The sequence below is a fragment of the Penicillium psychrosexuale genome, assembly GCF_028828465.1.
Source record: "Penicillium psychrosexuale strain IBT 29551 chromosome Unknown utg000002l, whole genome shotgun sequence".
Classification (NCBI taxonomy): Eukaryota; Fungi; Ascomycota; class Eurotiomycetes; order Eurotiales; family Aspergillaceae; genus Penicillium; species Penicillium psychrosexuale.
Window position 1 is genome coordinate 1961453 of NW_026643187.1, and position 19753 is coordinate 1981205.

At 49.0% G+C, this 19753-nt stretch overlaps 2 protein-coding genes across 2 annotated transcripts; both read right to left on the bottom strand.

Annotated features, from left to right (window-relative positions):
* Positions 1-272: 272 nt before the first annotated feature.
* On the bottom strand, positions 273-13414 carry N7518_001888 (uncharacterized protein; the record flags this gene model as incomplete). The annotated part of the gene is made up of 3 exons (XM_057182816.1): positions 273-719; positions 775-13073; positions 13132-13414. The coding sequence occupies 3 exons, from the start codon at positions 13412-13414 to the stop codon at positions 273-275; spliced, it is 13029 nt and encodes a 4342-aa protein (XP_057044266.1).
* A 507-nt stretch (positions 13415-13921) lies between these two features.
* On the bottom strand, positions 13922-19097 carry N7518_001889 (uncharacterized protein; the record flags this gene model as incomplete). Its single annotated transcript, XM_057182817.1, has 14 exons — positions 13922-14221; positions 14275-14427; positions 14478-14663; positions 14730-15243; positions 15301-15704; positions 15762-16832; positions 16891-17073; positions 17124-17192; positions 17247-17316; positions 17369-17427; positions 17485-18160; positions 18211-18318; positions 18373-18939; positions 18991-19097. The coding sequence occupies 14 exons, from the start codon at positions 19095-19097 to the stop codon at positions 13922-13924; spliced, it is 4467 nt and encodes a 1488-aa protein (XP_057044267.1).
* Positions 19098-19753: the final 656 nt, after the last annotated feature.

Genomic DNA, 19753 nt, shown 5'->3' on the forward strand with positions numbered 1-19753 from the left:
TACACTCGAGTTGCATTGGGCATCGTGATAGAATACATGTAGGATGTAAGTAGGCGAAAGTTACTGTGATTGTACAGACAAGATCAGACGTTCCCGGTGCTGATCCTCAAAATAAGAGGAAAATGTACAAAGAAAGATACAAAGTCGAATACAATACAATTGAACTCAGAACATGAAATAGAAATAGAAATCCGCCAGCGGTGCTAGTAGAACAAGAACACAACCCTTCTAGGAACTCCGGAAAAAAAGAATTAAACGAAAACAGGTACAAATCAGGCATCGACCATCAACTGCTCTCCTTCATCAAGAAGAGTCGTAACCCGCGAGAGATCAGAAATCATCTTACGGCCATGGCCGACCAACAAGAGCTTCTCGGCATTGGCAGGGAGACCCAGGTAGGTAGGGGGTTCACGCTCCGGCAGATTGTTAACCCAGACGACGAACTCGCGCATGCTAGTGGTCTCCGGCAGCGTCAAAAGATTGTCGTTCTCTACACCCGAGACGAGCTTGTAGCCGTCCTCGAAGGCGGCGGGTGTAAGGAAGCTATTGACCAGGTTCTCGAGCTGCTGGTAATCGCCTGCGTCGTCGATTTTACCACCGTACATCTCTGCGACAAGAGTGCGGATCATCTCCCAGGGAATCTTCTGCGGAGCAACGTTGGAACGGCCTTGGGACACTGAATCGACCCAGTAGTCAATGATGTGGGCTGAGCACTCGTACTGAGGGGGAAATGTTAGCGTCTCTGTGAAAAATAAATGGATGTAGGGTACTTACGTCGCTGTCGTTGAACTCCCAGAAGCCCTTCCATCCAAGGCTTGGTGCATAGCGGAGCCTTTCCTGGACGACGGCGTGCAAGAAGCAGAGTAAGAGATAGACACGGGCCTTTTCGACTGGAGGCTTGCTGGCTCTCACACTCAGCGAAGAGAGGGAATCCTTCATGTTGGCACGCACACCCGCGGGCTGTTCGTACATCAGCACACGCGAGGCCCGGATCAAATTGACAGGGATCTTAGGGCTGGACTCCATGGATAGGAAAAGACGGAATTCCTTGTGTGGTTTGAGAGAATCCAGCCTCTTCTCGAGACTTTGCAGCCAAGCAGGCGCCAGGTGGACGTTCTTAACCAGCACCCAGTTACCGACTGCAGCTGCGTTGCTGATGGCCTTGTCCGCGCTTTCGAGACCTTCGTTAGAACCCATGGCAATGTTGGCGCAGGTTGCGCGGGTGGCTTCAACAAGAGCGTCGACCTTGTAACTGGCATCGAAGCCAGGGCTGGAGCTGAGCGCGATGGGCCTGGTTGCAGTGACCTGGTCAACTACATCCTTTAGGTCGGCACCACCCTCGAACAGCTCGCGGCCGAACACCGCCTCGATGAAACGCTCGGCACTGGGAACAAATCGGTCCATGCGGCAAATCTTGACAAGGAGCAAGGACCGAAGCAGTTGATCCAGTTGCGACACACTCTCGTCCCACATAACCGGGACCACGTTCTCTGCAAGCTCCTCGCCGAAGAAACGATCCCACTGTTCTTGGGTAACGTTTGGAATATGCTCTTTGAAGAGGGACATGTTGGCCAGCCTCGTCATCACTTGGTCGCGAGCCTCCACGGAAGTTGAAAGATCCGCGTCCTCCACTGTCTCATCCAGGACGCGGTCGAGAATGGTCCTGTCCATGGGGAATGGGGTAGCTTGAGCAAGCAGAATGGCAAGTGTGATGCGATCCTTTTGAACGAGACCTAGGGAGGTTCGCTTATAGGTGTTGATGAACAAGTCCCTAACAATAATCTGGACACGCGCAGCATGATCCTTCTCCCGAGCAAGGCGTTTGTTCTGGTAGAGAACAGAGTTGAAAATATCGACGAAATACTGCAGAGAGAACTGGTAGAAGTGATTGATGTGGTGAAGTTGTTCTAGAACCGCAAAGACGGCACTGCAGGAACGGGCAATGATGCTGTAGTTCTGCGTAACGTTGTCCACCTCGAGCATAACACCTTCGGTTTGATCCATCTTCAGAGAAATCTCGGCAGCCTCCTTTTTGAGAGTTTCAAGAGTTTCAATGACATTGTCATCATCGAGAATGTTACCACGGGACTCGTTGAGAGCCTGCAAAAGACGCTTCTCGAGTTGCCTAAGGTGGACCTTGAACTCTCCTTGCATCTTGACAAGGTTGTTGCGACGTTCATCGACATCGGGCCGCTCGAATTTCAGGACATCATTCAAAGACTGTGTTTGCAAGCTGCTCTGGGTGACAGTGAAGTTGACGAAGGTGGTACGACTGCAAATATCCGGCGGGAATGTGGCAGATGGATCGCGGGTGGATAGGAAGAGCTTGAAGGATGGCGAGAAATCGATTTCTTGCTTGCCCAATTGAATGAGGACACGACCACCAGTTTTCTGGTATTCCTTGTTGAGAACGTGATTGAGAATTGGGTCCAGATGTTCGGCATCCTGGATAAGGATGGGGTTTCCGAAACGCAACGCGCTCTCCAATTGCTTGACAAAGGAATCGTCCAAGAAGCTCGTGACAGTGAGTTTGCGATCTTTGCTTTCCTTCTGTAAAAATTCCGTAATACGGCCAGATGGATCAACAATAAGCGGGTATCTGTTGAATCTCTTGAGAATGATGGCGTTCTCTGTGCAAAGATCGTCAACGGGAAGAGAATGACTCTGCCAGGTCAGGCGTTCATCGGCATTAGACAAGTATTCCGTTATGGGATTGTGAGGCTTGAATTGAATGCCAGATGCCGCCAGTTGGTGGACCCAGTCCTCAGCCATTGCCTTGCGGAATTGCTGATCGTAAAGACCAGCATATGCAAGGAATGCAGCTGCAATGAGAACATCGCCAACGAGAGTGCTGATCTGAGTTTCGAATGACTTGCTCCCTTCTTCCCAGCGCCCACGCTCAGAGGACAAACTATCAAGCAAACGAACACTGCGGTCGACCTTGAATTGAACCCGATTCATCTCGGTCTTGATTGCCTGCGTCTCACTGATAAGGGCCGCGTACTCGGCCTTGTAGGTGGCGATGCTAGTTTCGAGGTCATTGATGGTATTTTCGATGGCCTGAGCTTCGGCCTTGGTTTGCAGGGCCTGCTCCTCAAGTTGATCCACCTCTTCACGTAGAGGGCCAACACGATCAAGGATCGCAGAGTAGTTGACCTGGGCTTCAACCCATTGCACCAAAGGACCGCAGGCCTTACTGGCACGGTTGACTCGCTCATACGTGAAGTCTTCCTTCGACAGGAATTCATTCTGCATCTTAGTACGGTGTCTGCGCGTCATCTGGCGCTCATTGTCGTAGTTAACGATGCTGGCGATGAAATCATCCCGACGAATGAGACCTTGGATTGTTTTCCAACTATCGACGGTGTGTCCGAGGAGTGTGCATACGGCTTCCAGGGCAAGTCGGACGCTAGCCGGAGGGTTACCCATGGACCGAACTTCCGTGAGGTGTTGACGCTTAATGTTGCTGACACTCTTCTGGGCTTCCAGGACAGCGGGTTCAGCCCGGGCCAAATCGTTCAACACGACTTCTTTCCGAGTTGCCACTTCCTTCTCTTGTATCTCTAACGCGGCCTGCACTTCCAATGAAACGTGCTTCCGCTGTTCTGCTTCCTGCTGATCAGCGACCATACGCTGCAATTTATCGTTCGCTTCCGTATCCTTCTTCTCCAATTGTGTCTTCTTCTGTGCGAGACTAGCTCGAAGGTCGCTCACTTTGTCGACGGTGTCATGAAGTTTTTCGAGACCAATGTTCAAGTGACGTTGTTGCTCCTCGAGATCCTCGCGCTTCTCGTTGAAAAGCTTGACATACTGCGCAACAAAGTCGAGATAATGGCGAGGGGTGAGGAAAGTCGTCCGGCCCTGTTGCTTGTGGAGCCGCCCATTGAAGCGATGCAAGGAGTGGTGAATAAACACCATGGAATTGACAACAGTGTCTCTGTGTGATGCTGGAAGAGTCAACTCGCGGTATGCTACTGGGATGCTATCAGGCGAGATGAAGTTTGGTTTGTCTAGATCGACCGATTGAGTGAGCTCGGAGCCAACTTGGAACAAGGCTTGGTCAGACCAGTCACCCATCCAGTTCAGGACACAACGATTGAACAAGGCGGGACTAGTAGCTGCTTTTGAAGATAGACCATCCTCTGGCGGGTTCATGGTAAAGACAACGTGCAGGTTCTTAACGATTTGCGAGGTGAACCACTTGTACAGCTCCTCCTGCGAATCTAGGAGCAAGCCTTGACGCTGGGCACCCTCTTTACAAGCAGTCATCAATGAGGAGAATTCGTCGCCCTCAAAGAGACCAGGGACTTCTGCGTTTGCAAGCAAAGTATTCATGCGTTCCAGGAATCCAGAGTCAAGAACGTTTGATTCATCCATGACAAAGCAAATCTTTTCGCCTTTGCATCCTGCCCGGCGAAGAACGCTGCGAAGATCGTCATCGAAATCTTCCGAAGAGTACTTCCCGTGTACCTTGATCTGGAAGACCTTCAAACCATTCATCCAAGCGACGAAGCGAGACAGAGTTGTCTTTCCACTTCCACTCACACCGATAAGAATGAGATGACCTTGAGGCTGGCGGAAGACTCGATCGATGCGTAGCGCGTGCTCAAGGACATCGTTGAACAACACAAGCGGAACATCCACCTCTTCTTCGCAGAAGGTTCTTAGACGTGCCTTCACGAATTCACGCAGACTCTCCTGTTCGACAGGCACGTAGTTCTTGGACAGCCAGTTGGAGAACAGGATAGGACCCTTCAATGCTTCTTGTTCATCGATTGAAGGGAAATGTTCCAAGGCAATGCGGCGAACAGCATCTGCCGTCCAAGCTCTCTCATCTTCATCCACGAGTCTGTCCTGGAATAGACGCAGGGCTTCGTGCGCCCAAATGCGGACCAGGCCTTCAACAGAAAGGGTTTCCAATGGCTTGATGGCCTCATACAGACCTCGAACCCATCTAGTGAGCTCACGAGGCGAGTAAACGTAGTGGGGCTGGATTTGGGGCGTGAAGCGGGTTTGGGATTCGAGGTAGAACTGAACCATGGCCCTAGTGAGTGCCTCGGAGTATCCACGCAGCAAAGGAAGGATCTTAAGCACAGCAGAGTTGAACGTGCCATAGATTTGGTTGAGAGAGATTTCGCCGGGGTAGTCGACCATGATCAGGGGAGCATGACGCAGGAATCTCTCGGCCATCGGTGTACGACCAGCATCCGTAGGAGGGTTACAGGCACCAACAAATTGAATGCGATCCAGGGTGACCCAGGTCTTGTCGGTGGTTCGCCAGAAGCCATTCTGCTCCACAAGTTGGCGCAGGAATGAGATGGCGCGCTGAGTGCCGTAGCGATCAGGGGCCGGAAGATTGATCTCGTCGCAGAAAATGACAAGCCAGCGGCCGATCTGGTTCGGAGACATCACCACACCATTAAGAGTCTTCTTGTACTCACAGTACTGCTCAAAGGTCTTGATCAGGAGGTCAGGTGTGGTGGCACTCGAGAAGTTGAGACCAACGACCTCCATGTTCGGGAGCTTTCGGAGTGCGGCGAACAATGTCATGGTCTTGCCGGATCCAGGAGGACCACAGAGCAACAAAGGCTTATGCTCAGCAAGCCACGAGTACAACACATCTTCATGACGGATAGTATCGACCGTGGGGATAATGACATCGGTTTGAGTGACGGAATGTGTGTTGATATCAATCGTGGGCACCTGTGAATGCCAACTAGTCCAGTCAGACCTGGGAAGAAGAACGTCATAGTCAATCAGAGATGAATCGCCGTCCGGTGGAAGATCGATAGTAGACATTCCAGTGATGTATTTTCCGAACTCCTTGCGATCACTTAGTGGACAATCACCGGTAAGAGACCAGACCAGCGTCAGAAGAAGCTTCTTGGACATGTAGGACTCAATCTGTTCAGAGTCCAGAGGGAAGTCTGGATGCTGGACATTGTATTCGAGAACGTTTCGGCAGGCCTTGTTCAACAAGCTGAAGAGAGTGTTGAGGGCGCGGATATCCGTGAACTCCATGATATGGTTGTATTTCTTTGCTTCCACCAAAGCTCTGAGAACCAAGTCATCAACCTCCAAGAACTGTTTGAGGATTGTTGCAACTGTGTCCTGGGCATCCTGTGTCCGGATTACTGCTGTCCCTGCGGGAGCACTGTCTTCATCCAGGTCCTCGAATGTCTTTGTCCTGAGGCTTTCGACGTAGTTGGAAATCATCATGGTTGGAGTAACAGTGTCGGCATTGAACCACACCATACCGCAACGACTGACTGTGGCAAGCGTGGCATACTTCAAGCTTTCAACTTCGAACATGATGCGAACATTTGAAGGTAGGTTGAGACGCTCTCCATTGGGAAGAGTGAGGAGTTTGTTGTCATCTAGAACACTGTTCAGGTTCTCAACCCATTCAGGATCAACATCTCCGTCGAAAACAATCCAATGGCGTTTGCTGTCCTCGCCTCGGAGGTTGTCTACGATCTTTCTCAGAATTCCAGTGAAGAGACCGTCTGTCCATTCACGGGTAGTGCTGTCAAGGTTACCATAGAGAGATTCCTTAGACATGACCTTAGAGTCGATGATGTGAGAGACGCCCTCAACGCCTTCAATGCGCTGCATCGCTTGCAGTAAAATCTTCCAGGCAGTTGATTTACCGGCTCCTGACTTACCAACCATCATAACACCATGGTGGATGCATTGAATTTGATAGAGTTGCAGTGCCTTGGTGATCCACATCTCGCTGTCGACGAGATGTTGCTCTTTGGTAGCAATATCACGGATCGCTTGGGTGAGTTTCTCGAAGTTGGCAGGCACATAATCCACGCCAGCGAAGTCTTCCACCTGGATTTCCAGCATGATTTCTACATCTTCTCGAATAAGCTTAGGAGCAATTGTCTCCCGGAGACTTTGAACAATGATTTGAGGTTCAATGACATCCTCGGGGCCTAGATCTCCCTCGGTACTGGCCAGACGCGCGCGCTTGAGACCACCTGAGCTAACAAGAACACTCTTCAATGCACGGAGACCGAAGTCGTAATGAGCCTGCTTGGAAAGTCGGGAAGCACAGTGGTCGAAGAAGGGGACTGTCTGCTTGGAGAGAGACTTGGCCTGCTTGAAACCTTGCGAGAAAAGCATCACTTCAGCAATTAGTTCCTTATCCGGTTTGGACATGGCAACACTGCGGAACAGCTTCTTCAAGTTGTCTGGCAAATTGGAACGACCAGCGTAGCCAGGGTTCATGGTAATGAAAATTCCGGTGTTGGAGTTCACAGCGAGTCGTCTTCCTACGAGTTCAATTTGGGCCTTGTCGCCATCTCCGCCAGTTTTCAGACCAATCTGGATGTTCTGGATCTGCTGAGAGACGGCCGACAAAATACGTTCTTCCAGACGGTTGAACTCGTCAAAGCAACCCCACGCTCCAACCTGACAGATACCGAGGAAAATCCGACCCATTGCTTGGAAATCGAATGTGTCGTCACAACAGAAGACGAGGGTGAAACGACCGAGTTGCAGGCCCAATGCCTTGACTGACTCAGTTTTACCGGTACCAGCAGGGCCATATGGCGAACCACCCAGTCGCTGGCAAAGAGCCTGGGTAAGGGTGAGGAAACAACGATCTGTGAGAGGCGTGCGGACAAGACGCTCAGGCACACCTAAATACTCGAATCCATAGGCGAGCTTCGCGTTGGCCATGTGGACATATAGGCGCTCCAAGAAATCGCCCGAATCGTGGAAGACATAACGCATCTGGAGAAGCCAATGGTAGTGAGTTGGCGTTGTGGCATTGAGACTTATGAGCTTGGAGATGCAGTCGCGCTGGTGAACGAATTCCGTGATCATATGCTCACACTTCTTGCGAGTGATCGGATCGAGTTCACCAAGCACCGTCGCAGCCAGCAACTCGAGAATCCGAACTTCGGAACCGTGCAACGCAGGGAGGGTTGCACCTCCTTCCTCCAAGGAATGTTGCACTGCGTTGGTCCAAGTGACCTGACTGGCGAGGACCACAATTTGAGCAGGGTAGTTAGACAAGAAGTCATTGAAAGCCGTTCGGTCCACATCGCTGCTATGGTAAAGAACTCCAAATTGTTCAACGGCCTCGCCGAGAAGCTCTGCCAGAGTCAACTTCATGCTGTTCTCTAGCGCGGAGAGCCAATCATTGATACGAGGAGTCTTGAGGAGGTTAACCTCTTTCTTCAAACGGACTTCTTCGCCCTCCTTGGAGGTAAATGCAACAATATTGTTATCGTCATCCATGACAAGGCCTGACATTCCAGCAAACATCTTCTTGAAATGCTTGGCGACACGGAAAATATCATTGCTGTTACCAATGATCTCCAACAAGTCCTCATCTCCAACAAAGTAAAAGCGAGGAAATGAGACACGTTCACGCTCCAAATATTCACCGAGTGCCTTTTGGATTTTGTTCAGCAAATCAGCCAGTCTCTCCAAGGACTTTTGAACATCTACAATTGCGAGAATATCCAAAACGAACGGAGATTTGTACACCTTCTTCATGACAGTAAAGAATTCCGAGTTAATATTCTGGAAACGGCCCGACTCCAAAGGAAGAAGATGCTTGATGTCAGCGTTGCCGGTAAAGACGCCTTCCAGGTAGACCCATTGTCGCTGGACGTCGATCCATACGTCGAAAAGGACATGGACTCGGTTCAGTTTATCTTCCCATGATGTAGCTTCTTCTTCAAATTCTTTGTAGTACGGAGAATGTCTCATGGCCTGGAGGGAGTTCAGATTTTCGCTGCACTTGGCGAACAGGTCGTCAAAGCCTTTGATCAGGCGGCATTTGTTCTGGTAGTGTACTAGGTCCAGAGAATAGTTCTGCCATGTCTCCCGAACAGACTTCAGGAATTCCTCTAATGCCATCTCACCCTGTGCCTGTGCAATGATAGCACGAATGATGGAATCGCTTGATGCGAGTTGTAAATCCCAGACATCACCAAGGGTCAAAGAGACAAGAGAGAAACGCTTGTCGGGTTTAAGACTCTTGTAAATTTTGTGCCAATGTCTTTCCTTGACGGCTTCGGATTTCATGTCTGACAAAAGTGAGTTGACTTTCAGCAGCTGCCGAAGAACATTCTGAATGTGTTCAAAGGCAGCATACTGTCTCATGCGACTGGGCATCTCCTTGGTCATTTTGATCAAGTTGTCAAGAGATTGTCGGAGCTTCCTAGGTTGCACGCTGGTCCACAGCCCATCGCGAAGGTCATTAAGACTGTTCCAGATTGTTGCTAGAGCAGCCCAGACAGACATGAAGTCTTGGACCTCCTCGAGGATGGGGGGAAGTGATGACTCGGAACTTGGGGGAAGATCGAGAGCTTCCTTGGCCTTTGATACCATCTCAAACTCGGACTGGAGAGCCTCGAGGCGAGACTGGAAAGAGCTCAGGGTGCGAGATGCTTCCTCGGGTGGAATAGTGCCAGAGACCGGCTTCTCATCATTCCATTTACCGATAACTTCGGCAATCTTGCCGGCAATGACGTGGTCTTCGGCGCTAATCTTTGCACGCAGGGCTTCGGTTTGCTCGTTGACAATTTTGCTCTTGCGGCTAAGCAGCTCGTTAAGGGCTGCCCATTCACCATCAACATTCTCAACGTGAAGCCAGTCATACGGGAACTGGTAACGTTGGCGGGCGAGTGTGGTTTGGCCTTGACGGAAGAGATCAACCTCGGGCTCCCAGACTCGAGTCTTCCGCTTGCACTGCTGAACAATGGTAATGAAAGACACGGCATGCGCCGTTGAAGAGGCCTCTAGGGTTTGGCCTTCCAAGTCCCTGCGGGCAGCAGCAATCTCGGAATGAACCTCTCTCATGCGGCCGCCAAGCTTAGAACCAAACTTCACGAGGATCTCATGCTGCCACTGGTCGTATTTGGCATTCACCTTGGTTTGGACTTGCTCGTAATCAATCCTGATATTTCCGAAGCCGCGGCTGACTTCAGAAGTATCGAACGTAGCCCGACTCTTTCTAATTTCCTGAAGAAGCTGAAGCCATTGAGACAGATCATCTCCCAGGATTTCGTAAACCTGCTCAGACCGAAGATCCCAAAGTGATTGGAACTGCAGCCACTTATCGACATACTCAGAAACATCCTTCAGTCTGGACTCGACAACATTGTAGACTTCATTGAGCTGATCGGTGCAATTTTGCGGGAGGTCGGAGAAGCAGACTTCGGACAGGCGAACATTTTGCACGACAATGGAGATCTGGTAACGCGAGGGCTTGATCTTTTCCAGATTGCAAATCACACCGAGCCATGCATCAAAGTGGGAGAACCAGCTTGCGCGTGCAAATTGCAACGGCGGGTCCAGATGGAGGACTTGGTTTCTCATCAGAATCTCGTGGAAGAGTTCAGGGAACTGGATCTTGTAATTCAAAGCATCCGCTTCGGCCGTCGCAAGTTGATGATGAGAAATCGAGTTTTCGTTGTTGATACCTTGGAAGGTCATGATCCACTCGCGCACAGCGCGAAGAAGTCGGTCGCGCAGAATTGCCTCGATGCTTCCATTAAGCTCAGCAACCCAGTATCCAAGGTTCACGTAATTTTCGAGGTTAAGCTTATCAACAGCAACTTGGATGCTGTCCAAGCGTTGCTTGAAAGCTGATGAGTCGTATGGGCATGTCTTGAGTTCATGGATCGATTTCTGAATGTTCTCATTGATGGCGTCAAGAACAGTAGTTTTCGTCTGAAGTGTCGATGCTGAAATGGCAAACTCACGGACAAATTGAACATGCTTGCTTTCAGACCGACCAGGCAACGATGCCTCCATGCCATTTGCCAATGCTGACTGCTTGACGTGTAGCTCGTAAGAATGGACGAAGGACTCCCACCGGAGAGGGATACCCTTGGCAACCATAATCTGTGCATCGTTCATGTAGCCGTTGAGAAGCATATTGACATCGGTCATCGACGCGATTGCTCGATTGGTCTGCAACAGGGTGCGAACACTCTCCATCAGGCTAATGGCGTAGGGGTAAACACGCTTAGCCTCCTTCGAGATATTGCTGACAGCATGAGGAACTTGGAAGTTGAGCCAGATAAGATTGCGGACCTCCTTGAAGAGGGCAATTATCTGAGCATCGAAGTTGACTGCCAGCTCCCAAACGTTTCCTGCAGATCGGTTGCGCACAACGTTAAACAACCGTCCAGCAATTGTAAAATGACGCCGTTGAACATCCCACAGCCATGACTCGAAAACAGGCCGGGTATCGAGCTTCTTACGGAACAGGTTACCCTCATTCTGTAATTTCTGGCCCTCTGCGTGCAGGTGCCAGTTCTCACCGAGAACATTTTCGACCTTTCGCATGTAGCCATCAAGCTGATGCTCGATCTGGCGAGTCCAGATAATGGCGCCCGACACGGGGGGCAGGTCCCGCAGTTGGGCCATAGCATGAGCTTCCGAATTACCGTACTGTTGTTTGAAGCGCTCATGCAAAGCACTGATGTCTCGCTTGACATTGTCAATAAGTTGCGTTTGATATTCGCCAATTGCACCACGAATCTTAGGACGAACGAGAAGGGCGTTGAACTTCGAGAACACACGGAACATCTCATTGGCATTCCTGGCGGTCGCCAGACGGTCACGAAGACGAGCAATGATAGAGTTCTCAACACGGGAAGTACGCTCACTGTAGGCAATTTCAGCCTGTTCCCAGGTGAGAGATCCCTCCGGTGAGACATCCAAAACGTCCACGTTCTTGAGAGCAGCGTAGGCGTGCGCAACTTCCTCTACGGCATCAACATCACCAATCTCCTCGACTATCACAGCGCCGTCAGCATCAACTCCAGCTCCATTCTCGGCAGATGAAGAGCTGTTGGGACCTAGGACGTTGATAATGGTTTTCTGGAGCTGTTCATGGTTGATCCTGAATGTGTCGACGTACTTCAGCCGCTCGCGGGTTTTGTCGTGTCTCGCATTGATCTTAATCGGAATAAATTTTTCGTTACGACGCCGTGTTGATTCACGAGCAACGTTTGTGAATTCCTTCAAGTTCTCATCCCAAGTGCGCCAAATCGCTTGTGTGGTCTTCATCAAAGACCGGAACTCGCGATAGTCCAGATGCAAGATCGTACGTCCATTGATCAACTCATGGATCTTCTTATCAAGATCGCCCGAGATTGCTTCAACGAGCGAAAGTGCCCGCTTAATGGGGTAGGGGCAAATCTTTAACTTTTTATTCAGGTGTGTGAAAATCAAGTTTAGTGATTCCTGGACCTTCTGCAAAGAGGTCGCAGACAGGAGTTCATCGAGCGGAAAGTCTCGCATCAGCTGGTTGTACTTCTGGACCAATTCAGTGGCCTCTTTCAGCCCAGTGTCTGCCACGAAACTGAGGGTTGGTTGGTATCGTTTCGCATGGCGAAGAATGTCCATAGTCAACCGAACACCATCGCTTTGGAGCTGAGCTTCGATTCCCTCCAAGGCAGCCTCTAAGGACAGCCAGAAGTTGACCTCAGGAGAAGCAGATTCGCTGTCGGGGTCACGGGACATCTTAGTGATTGTCTGAATGGATCTAATCCAACCGTTCACGACATTCTGAATGCTGTTTGTGAAAGCGCTGCTCTCCAATACCGCCGATGGAATCAACTCGACCGACGGTTTGATACCACGTGTTTCCGCTTCCTTAAGAGCAGCCTGCACCATTTCATGAAGAGGCAGGTTCAGAGCTGGAATTTCTACATTCTGCTGGAGGTGCATCAACCCTAGCTCCAAATCTGCGAATCTCTTCTTTGTTCCTGGGATACCAGTCTTCGCTTCCGTATCCGTTTTCGATTTCGTGCCAATAGCTGTCTCCTGGCTGCGAGTGTAGGATTCGAAGTAAGGACTCAGACAATGGTGTATCATCAAATGTAGGATTTGGTAGGGTGACATGGAATTCCCCTGCTGGGCGGTGGTATTGCTGAGAGTAGCGGGGCCGGGGAGATTCATGACTTGGACTTGCGACGCTATCGGAAGACTCATGTCGATTGGAACAGGCCGTTTAATGATCGCCACGGAGGATACGGTTGTAGGAGCGGACGAGATATCGGAGGAGAGATTGTAGGCATATTTCACCGCTGTATCTTCGCGGCATAATTAGCAGCATATCTTTGAATGCCTATACACTTGGGTTTGACATACCTTGGTCCTCCGTTTCACTGTCGGTTTCCTCCACTGTCACAATGTCCTTTTGCACATAGAGTGCAACTTGCGATTCCGAGGCAAATCGTGTACACCGTTGTAGTGTTTCATTGTACTTTGATTCCGAAAGCAAGCTCCCAGCGCTTTCCAGCTCGAACCTTTGGGCTCCCAGTGTCACCTGAAGCACTTCGGTCAAGTACTGAATGACCGCGCCGGAATCAACCAGAGCTGCGGTCTCTGGTGCTGAGGCGCCATTTGGCACACCTGATGAGGCGACCTCCATGATGCCGAGATTATTATGACAAATTCAAAGTGTTCATCGGCGGTAAGGAATAATAGGAGCGCGGATCGGGTGGGTGTTTGGGATGTTGAGATCGCGTCAAACGGGTTGGGCCGAAAAACACAGAGCAAAAGGATAATGACAAAGGCTGGAAAGAAAGCTAAAATCTAATCGATTAAAAATGGTTGCAAAGATAAATTCCAGGCCCATGCCGTCCTGGGTCCTATGTCTGTTGCAGATCAAAAAGTTACGCGGCGTGTTTGCTTTACTTCAGGGGATAACACTATTCCCCATTAGGTTAAGCGTGACACGACCCCCATGTGACACCGCACATCCATGGCTCTCGTCCCTATCCCGTTCCTTTCGAAGTATAAGATTCACCTTCATATTGACGGGTACATTCTCGGGTTACTAGGTAATGGGATTTGAATATCATAATTTGCAAATGCCACTAAAATGAAACAAAGGAACAAATTTCGCCCAATCTGTCCTCCACAACTTCTCTCCTTTTCAAATTGCCGTTCCGATACTTGCGCGGTCCACGGTGGCTTGCCCACCTTGACAAGCACAGTGGTATTTCTCTCGGAACTCGGAAAGAGACATTCCATCAATAACAGCCAATGCCCGGGTACTAGCCCTCACTTTAGCATACCGACTAGAAGATGCGACTGCGCTGGCAATGGATTGGCCGTGCACCATAACCGCAGCAAAGACCCTGGGAGTCTCCCCCTCCACGGCAGGGACCTCTGCAGATTTCAAGCAGTAATCGGTGCATTGGTAGCTGTGAGTCATTTGGCTATGAAGGAATGTCTATGACCTATTAGCATAAAGCATATAATCTCAGGGGCAGGAGATGATCTTACCGTTGGATGTCTGTTTGCAAATGTGTCGTAAATAGACATGTCGTGGAAAAATGGTAGGATATGCCTGTTGAAGAAGGCTTCAATAACTGTGAAGTCAAAGCCAGAATCAACAAATATAGCACCCAGATAAGCCTCAAGCATGTCGGGAAGACACTGTAATTCGTGAGCATGTGGATTGTGTCCATGTCAAATAGGGAACATACCTTTGGGGAATCTGACGACGAAAGCCAGTAGTCAACCTCTCCGTTGCTTTCGCTCTCTGCAAGCTGGATTTCCTCTGCGTATTTGCTGTTTTGGATCATGAGAGGATTGCTGAAATGCTGAAGATGAACATGAAGCCCCAGTTTTACAGCCAAAGCACCAAGAAATTTATTGGATACCATAGCCATCTATTGATTAATGTTAGTCGGTACTTGCTTGTGGCTTGACTTTATGCAAAAAAAAAATTTACGGACCTTGTGTTCAGTCAACCACTGCGGATCTCGGTTGGGGAACCGATGAAACAAGTGCTCCACGCACACCATATCCAGGAGTGCATCACCCAAGAACTCGAGCCTCTGATAACAAGGCACCTTGGCCCATGCCAATGGATAAGATGGATGCGTGAAAGCCGACCGCAGGAGACGAGGGTACTTGAACTCGTAGCCTACTTTCTCGAAGATCTGCTGGGCCAGGTTCTTTTCAAATCCATCCGCTGCCCTGTTCTGATACAAAGGCATGGAATATGCAGAGAGGTAGTCTGCCCATGAGGTTGCCGTGTGGTTCTGACTGTTGACGAAGACGGTGACAGCTTTGATAGCCATGTCATACCGATTGTCATCACCTCCTGAGAGCAACGATGCTCCTATCAATGCCTCGCAGACATCTGCTATAGACTTCTCGGCCAAGGAGTGCTTACCTTCACTGGCAAAAAACTTGGCGTGGTCCCGACCATACTCGAGCGAAAGACCTGGGGGGTACCACATATGCCTGTGATTAAGTGTCAGTAAAACACACAATTGTTAGGACAAAATGTAAAGAACATACCGAGAGAACCCACGGCTACGTATGTACTCATAGAGTTTCAGTTCAATTGCGTTTCTGAACAGGTTCTTGTTGCAGATGAGACACATTCTGTTAACGTGGTAGTCGTATTCATCATCCTCGGGATTTTGGATAAAGAGCGAAATGGATGTTGCCATCTTGAGCACAGAGTCCCCTAGTAGTTCAAGGCGCTCGTAATTTTTCCCCATTCCTCGCTGAACGTGAATCTGTAGGCTCCGATGCTCTTCGGTGTTGTCCGAATCCTTGGTGAAGGCCTCCAGGGCATACTCGAGCTTAATGCCACCAAGACCTAGCATATTGCATCCCTCCTGGGCGATCAGGTAGGACTCCATTCGCGTGATAATTGCTGGAAAGACAAAACACGTCGCGGCCACAGACATGGAAATCTGAGTTACATGTTAGCATATTGGATAAGCTGAAACGTATACTGGTGAAGAACTAACCGCCGATATAGCCAAGGGCTGAGGGCAAATGACACATCTCGAGTTAGATGCTTTCTCTTCCTCGGCCGCTTTATCAAGGAAGTTCCGCCGAAGGCAGATCAACTCCGCCTGGAAGACCGGTTGGGTCCAGATACATCGGTTGAAGAATTTGGGACGTGAATTTTTGCTCAAACTCAAGGACCAATTCATGATATTGTCTGACCATTTTCGAGATGGTGCGTAGGATGGGGGTGGGTCTGAAGGACGTAGATTGGGGTCTATAGCAAGCGGGAAGTATCGATACTTTCCATTCCAGTCGTCGTAGATGAATCGAGTCAGCAACGATTCTGGCTCCATGCCAGTAGACCACATAAGCTTGGGGTTATCTCGGACATATTGTAAAGCCGCCCAGTCAATTATGTCAAAGATACTTGTTGACGTTCCAGTGTCGACATCTTCTCGAGCAGGCGCAAGCCAGTATGGAAACTGTTCGGAGACGTGCTTATAGGTCTTGTGAAACACGTCGTGAAAGACAGCAAGTGTAAATGCAGTCAGATATTCGAGCTCTTTGGAAGCAACCTCGAGGCAGTCGTCAATACACAAAGACTGAACCGTAGTCTCGATATCCTTATCCAAGAAGACCGGGAAAGTCGGAATTGTAGTGATTCGCTCTCGTGTAAGCAATACAATACTTCCATGAGCTCGAGCCAGAGACTCTGATGGAATGAGACGAATAACTATCGCGTAGAGGCGTGTGGGAACGGTTCCCTGCAGCCTAGCCCAGATTGAGGGCTTAGTACGCATTCGGTACTGATCAGTCCTCTTTGAAGTAATAGCCAGTTTGGCATTGCGCATTGCTGGCAAGCGCTTGTGGTAGATAGAGTTGAAGTGCTCATCCAACAGATTCTTTTGGCGAAGCAGCATACACGCATCAAAAGCAGCGGACTGCTTGGCGAGTGATTTCTTCGATTCGGAACGTCCAATCACTCTTCGCACAGGCGACTTCTCCGGCATGATTATCTCACAGCTGAATGATTCGTTCTCTGACATCACAATGTATGTGACCGATGCTGATATCTCATTTTCGTATTGCTAGAATTTGGTCAGCGTTAGCTTTGATGAAAGCCAACAGAGGCAAATTGATTCTTACCAATGAGCTGGCAAATCGTGCCAATACACCAATCGCATGGCGACAGGTTAACATGGCACCTGTGCTCGGGATGGTGTATGTTCTCTTCCTATCTTCCTCGTGAATAAGCCCTTTCGTATCGTGATCGACTCCGTACAATTTTCGATCCTCCGGCAGCAGATTGCAGAAATTCTTCATGAGGTGCTGTTTATGTCAGTTAGTTCAGTGCTTTATTACCTGCGAAGCACCCTTACCTCTGCTCTTCGAACTTCCTGTAGTCTCATGCTGTGGTTGTGATTGCCACTTTCGACCATAGTTGCGTACTGCAGAGTAGTGAGTAAATCAATTGCGTCTCATAAAGGGGAAGGAAATCTAACCACTGAATCGGCGCTTCTGGCACGGCCTCGGCTTTGGACATATTGAATAACCGTGTCAAACAGATCGAATCTTTGCTAGTCAGTAAAAGTAACAGTTGTGATTAGAATGGTGAATGACATACCTAACCACCAGGTTACAATCTGGGATGTCAAGGCCTTCCTCTGCGACCGATGTTGCAAACTGGAAATGATTAGACTTTCTCTATAAGTTGTTTTTTCGGGTCGTGTAAAAGCTCACCAAGCAGTTGACTTCACTTTTTCGGAACTTGACCAAGACAAGAAACTGCCGACGAAACGTGGAATTCATTCCTAGAGCATCTCCTTTGCGAACACCAACCAAGGCATCGGGACGGAGGTTTGGGATTTGCAGCTTTTCGCACAGCTGTAACATTATTTTAGCTGTATTGCGCCGTTGTGTGAACACAATGCATTTGGTATCTGGCGACTTAGCAAACTGTTCTTGCAGCTTTCTCATTAAAAGCTCTACTTTGGAGCTGAGATCAGTCGGCGTAAATGCCTGGTTTTCAATGTATTCCTTGACAAGCTGGTTGGCTTCTTGGATCCGCTTTATGTCCTCTGAGGCCTTTTCAGAATCCTGGGGATCAGAATCGGTGGCTTTTCCGATACTACCCTCCAGCTTGGGCAGCACTTCGTCAGCCAGGGCCAAGGCCCATACCTGGTCTGCGCACCAAGCCCCTAATTCTGAGCTTGCAACCGATGCAAATCGAAATGCGCCCTCTAGTATTGGCATATCACCATACTTGATTTTCAAAGTACCATGTAGATTGGTCTCAAACGGCGGAGGAAGCTTGTCGTAGACCCATTCCTCTTCCATTGGCTTGTTCACGAAATTCCGCAGGAGGGTAAGATCTGAGGTTGTTGCAATGCGACTATCTAAAAGAGTCTCAAGTTGGCTATATACAGTCAGCAAAAGCTTCCACTTTCGGTTAGTTAGGGTGCTCACATTGCTGCTTCCGCTATGTCACACTTAGCATCAACCGGGGAAGCGGTCATCCCGAAGATCCTTGGGCGCTTTTCAGGATCCGCTTTCAGATAGCTGTCTCGGATGATACTAATAAATGTCAGCTCTTGTCATCATGTTATAATTGAACAATGGGCTGCATACCGAGCATACGGATGCTCCTTCTTGGCATGGTGAGCTTCATCGAAGATCAGAAGATTGATCTGGTCAATTCTTATATGGCCATTCAGTAGAGATTGGTTTAGTATCTCCGCCGTGCATACAATCACCATGTACTTTTCAAGATGCCTGTTCCACGTCTGTTGGTCCCAAAGATCGGGTCCCAGATTGCCATAAAAATGAGCGACTCTTTGATCGAGATTGTTCCTCAATACCGCAGACTGTTGAAAAACCAAAGTCACACTGTCGACCAGGAAAAAGGCAACGCGAGGACTTGCGCCATTTGCACGTTTGTTGAGTTCGATTTGGAGAATATGCTTGAGCAAAAGCACGGCCACTAAAGTCTTCCCAGACCCTGTGTCGAGAACCGCGATCGTGTTGCTAGCCCGTGCTCTTTCAAAGAGCTCGATTTGGTATTCGCGAGGATCTAGAACTCCACCCCCGGGCTCTGTATTCGCGAGCAAACGAGCAGTTGAAAGTTCCGCATCAGATAGTTCGATATGTGATGCATTGGGACCGTCTTTTGGCCCGTTGACGACATGGTCTTCAAGCCTTCCAAACTGTCAGCATTGGCCTTCAAGCTAAGATATATCAAGAACTTACAGCGCATTGAACATAGCATTTTGAGTTCTGTATCGGTGCGACACCGTCAATTGTGGGGTCGCAGCTTCGTCGCCAGATAGATCTGAGCTAGTATCTTCAGCCTCCATCTTAGCTGGCTTATTCTGTGCTAGAATATGTTGAAGAAGAAGAAATGTTGAGGAAGAGGAAGAGGAAGAATAAATAAAGCTACGGAAGTAAAATCAAACCCGGGCAAGAGAGGAAACCGTATTTTACTTAGCAAGCGCCGACGACATAATACGTTTTTATACCCCGTCCTACTTAGGCATGAATTTCTCATAAGTGAAGTGAGAATGATAGATCGCACATGTTTGTAGGTGCATTGGGACCATGTGCTTAACAAATATCCATGAATGACTGCCTTAGTCTTTTCTTTGCTATTCCACTGATATTGCATTTTCTTTTTATTAAAAAATTGAGGGCATTTACATTTAAATTATATCATAAATTACATGTTTCTAGGCCCTGTCGTCCTATATATATCCATTCATGCATCCAGGCAGGACATCCGATGAGAATGTAAAGTAAGACTGAAGGTGCCTGTGCACATGCTAAAATGAGTATAATAAGAGAATTGAGCCGTAAACGATTGAAAAATAACGACTATCTATAGAGAGACTAAAACGAAGGAGAGCCCTAGAGGAGAATAAGAGTGGAATGAACACATATCAGCACAAACCCGCCACTCAGTATACAGAAAGAACATATATCGACTCATATAAGAGTGAAAGCCTTTGGACTAAGC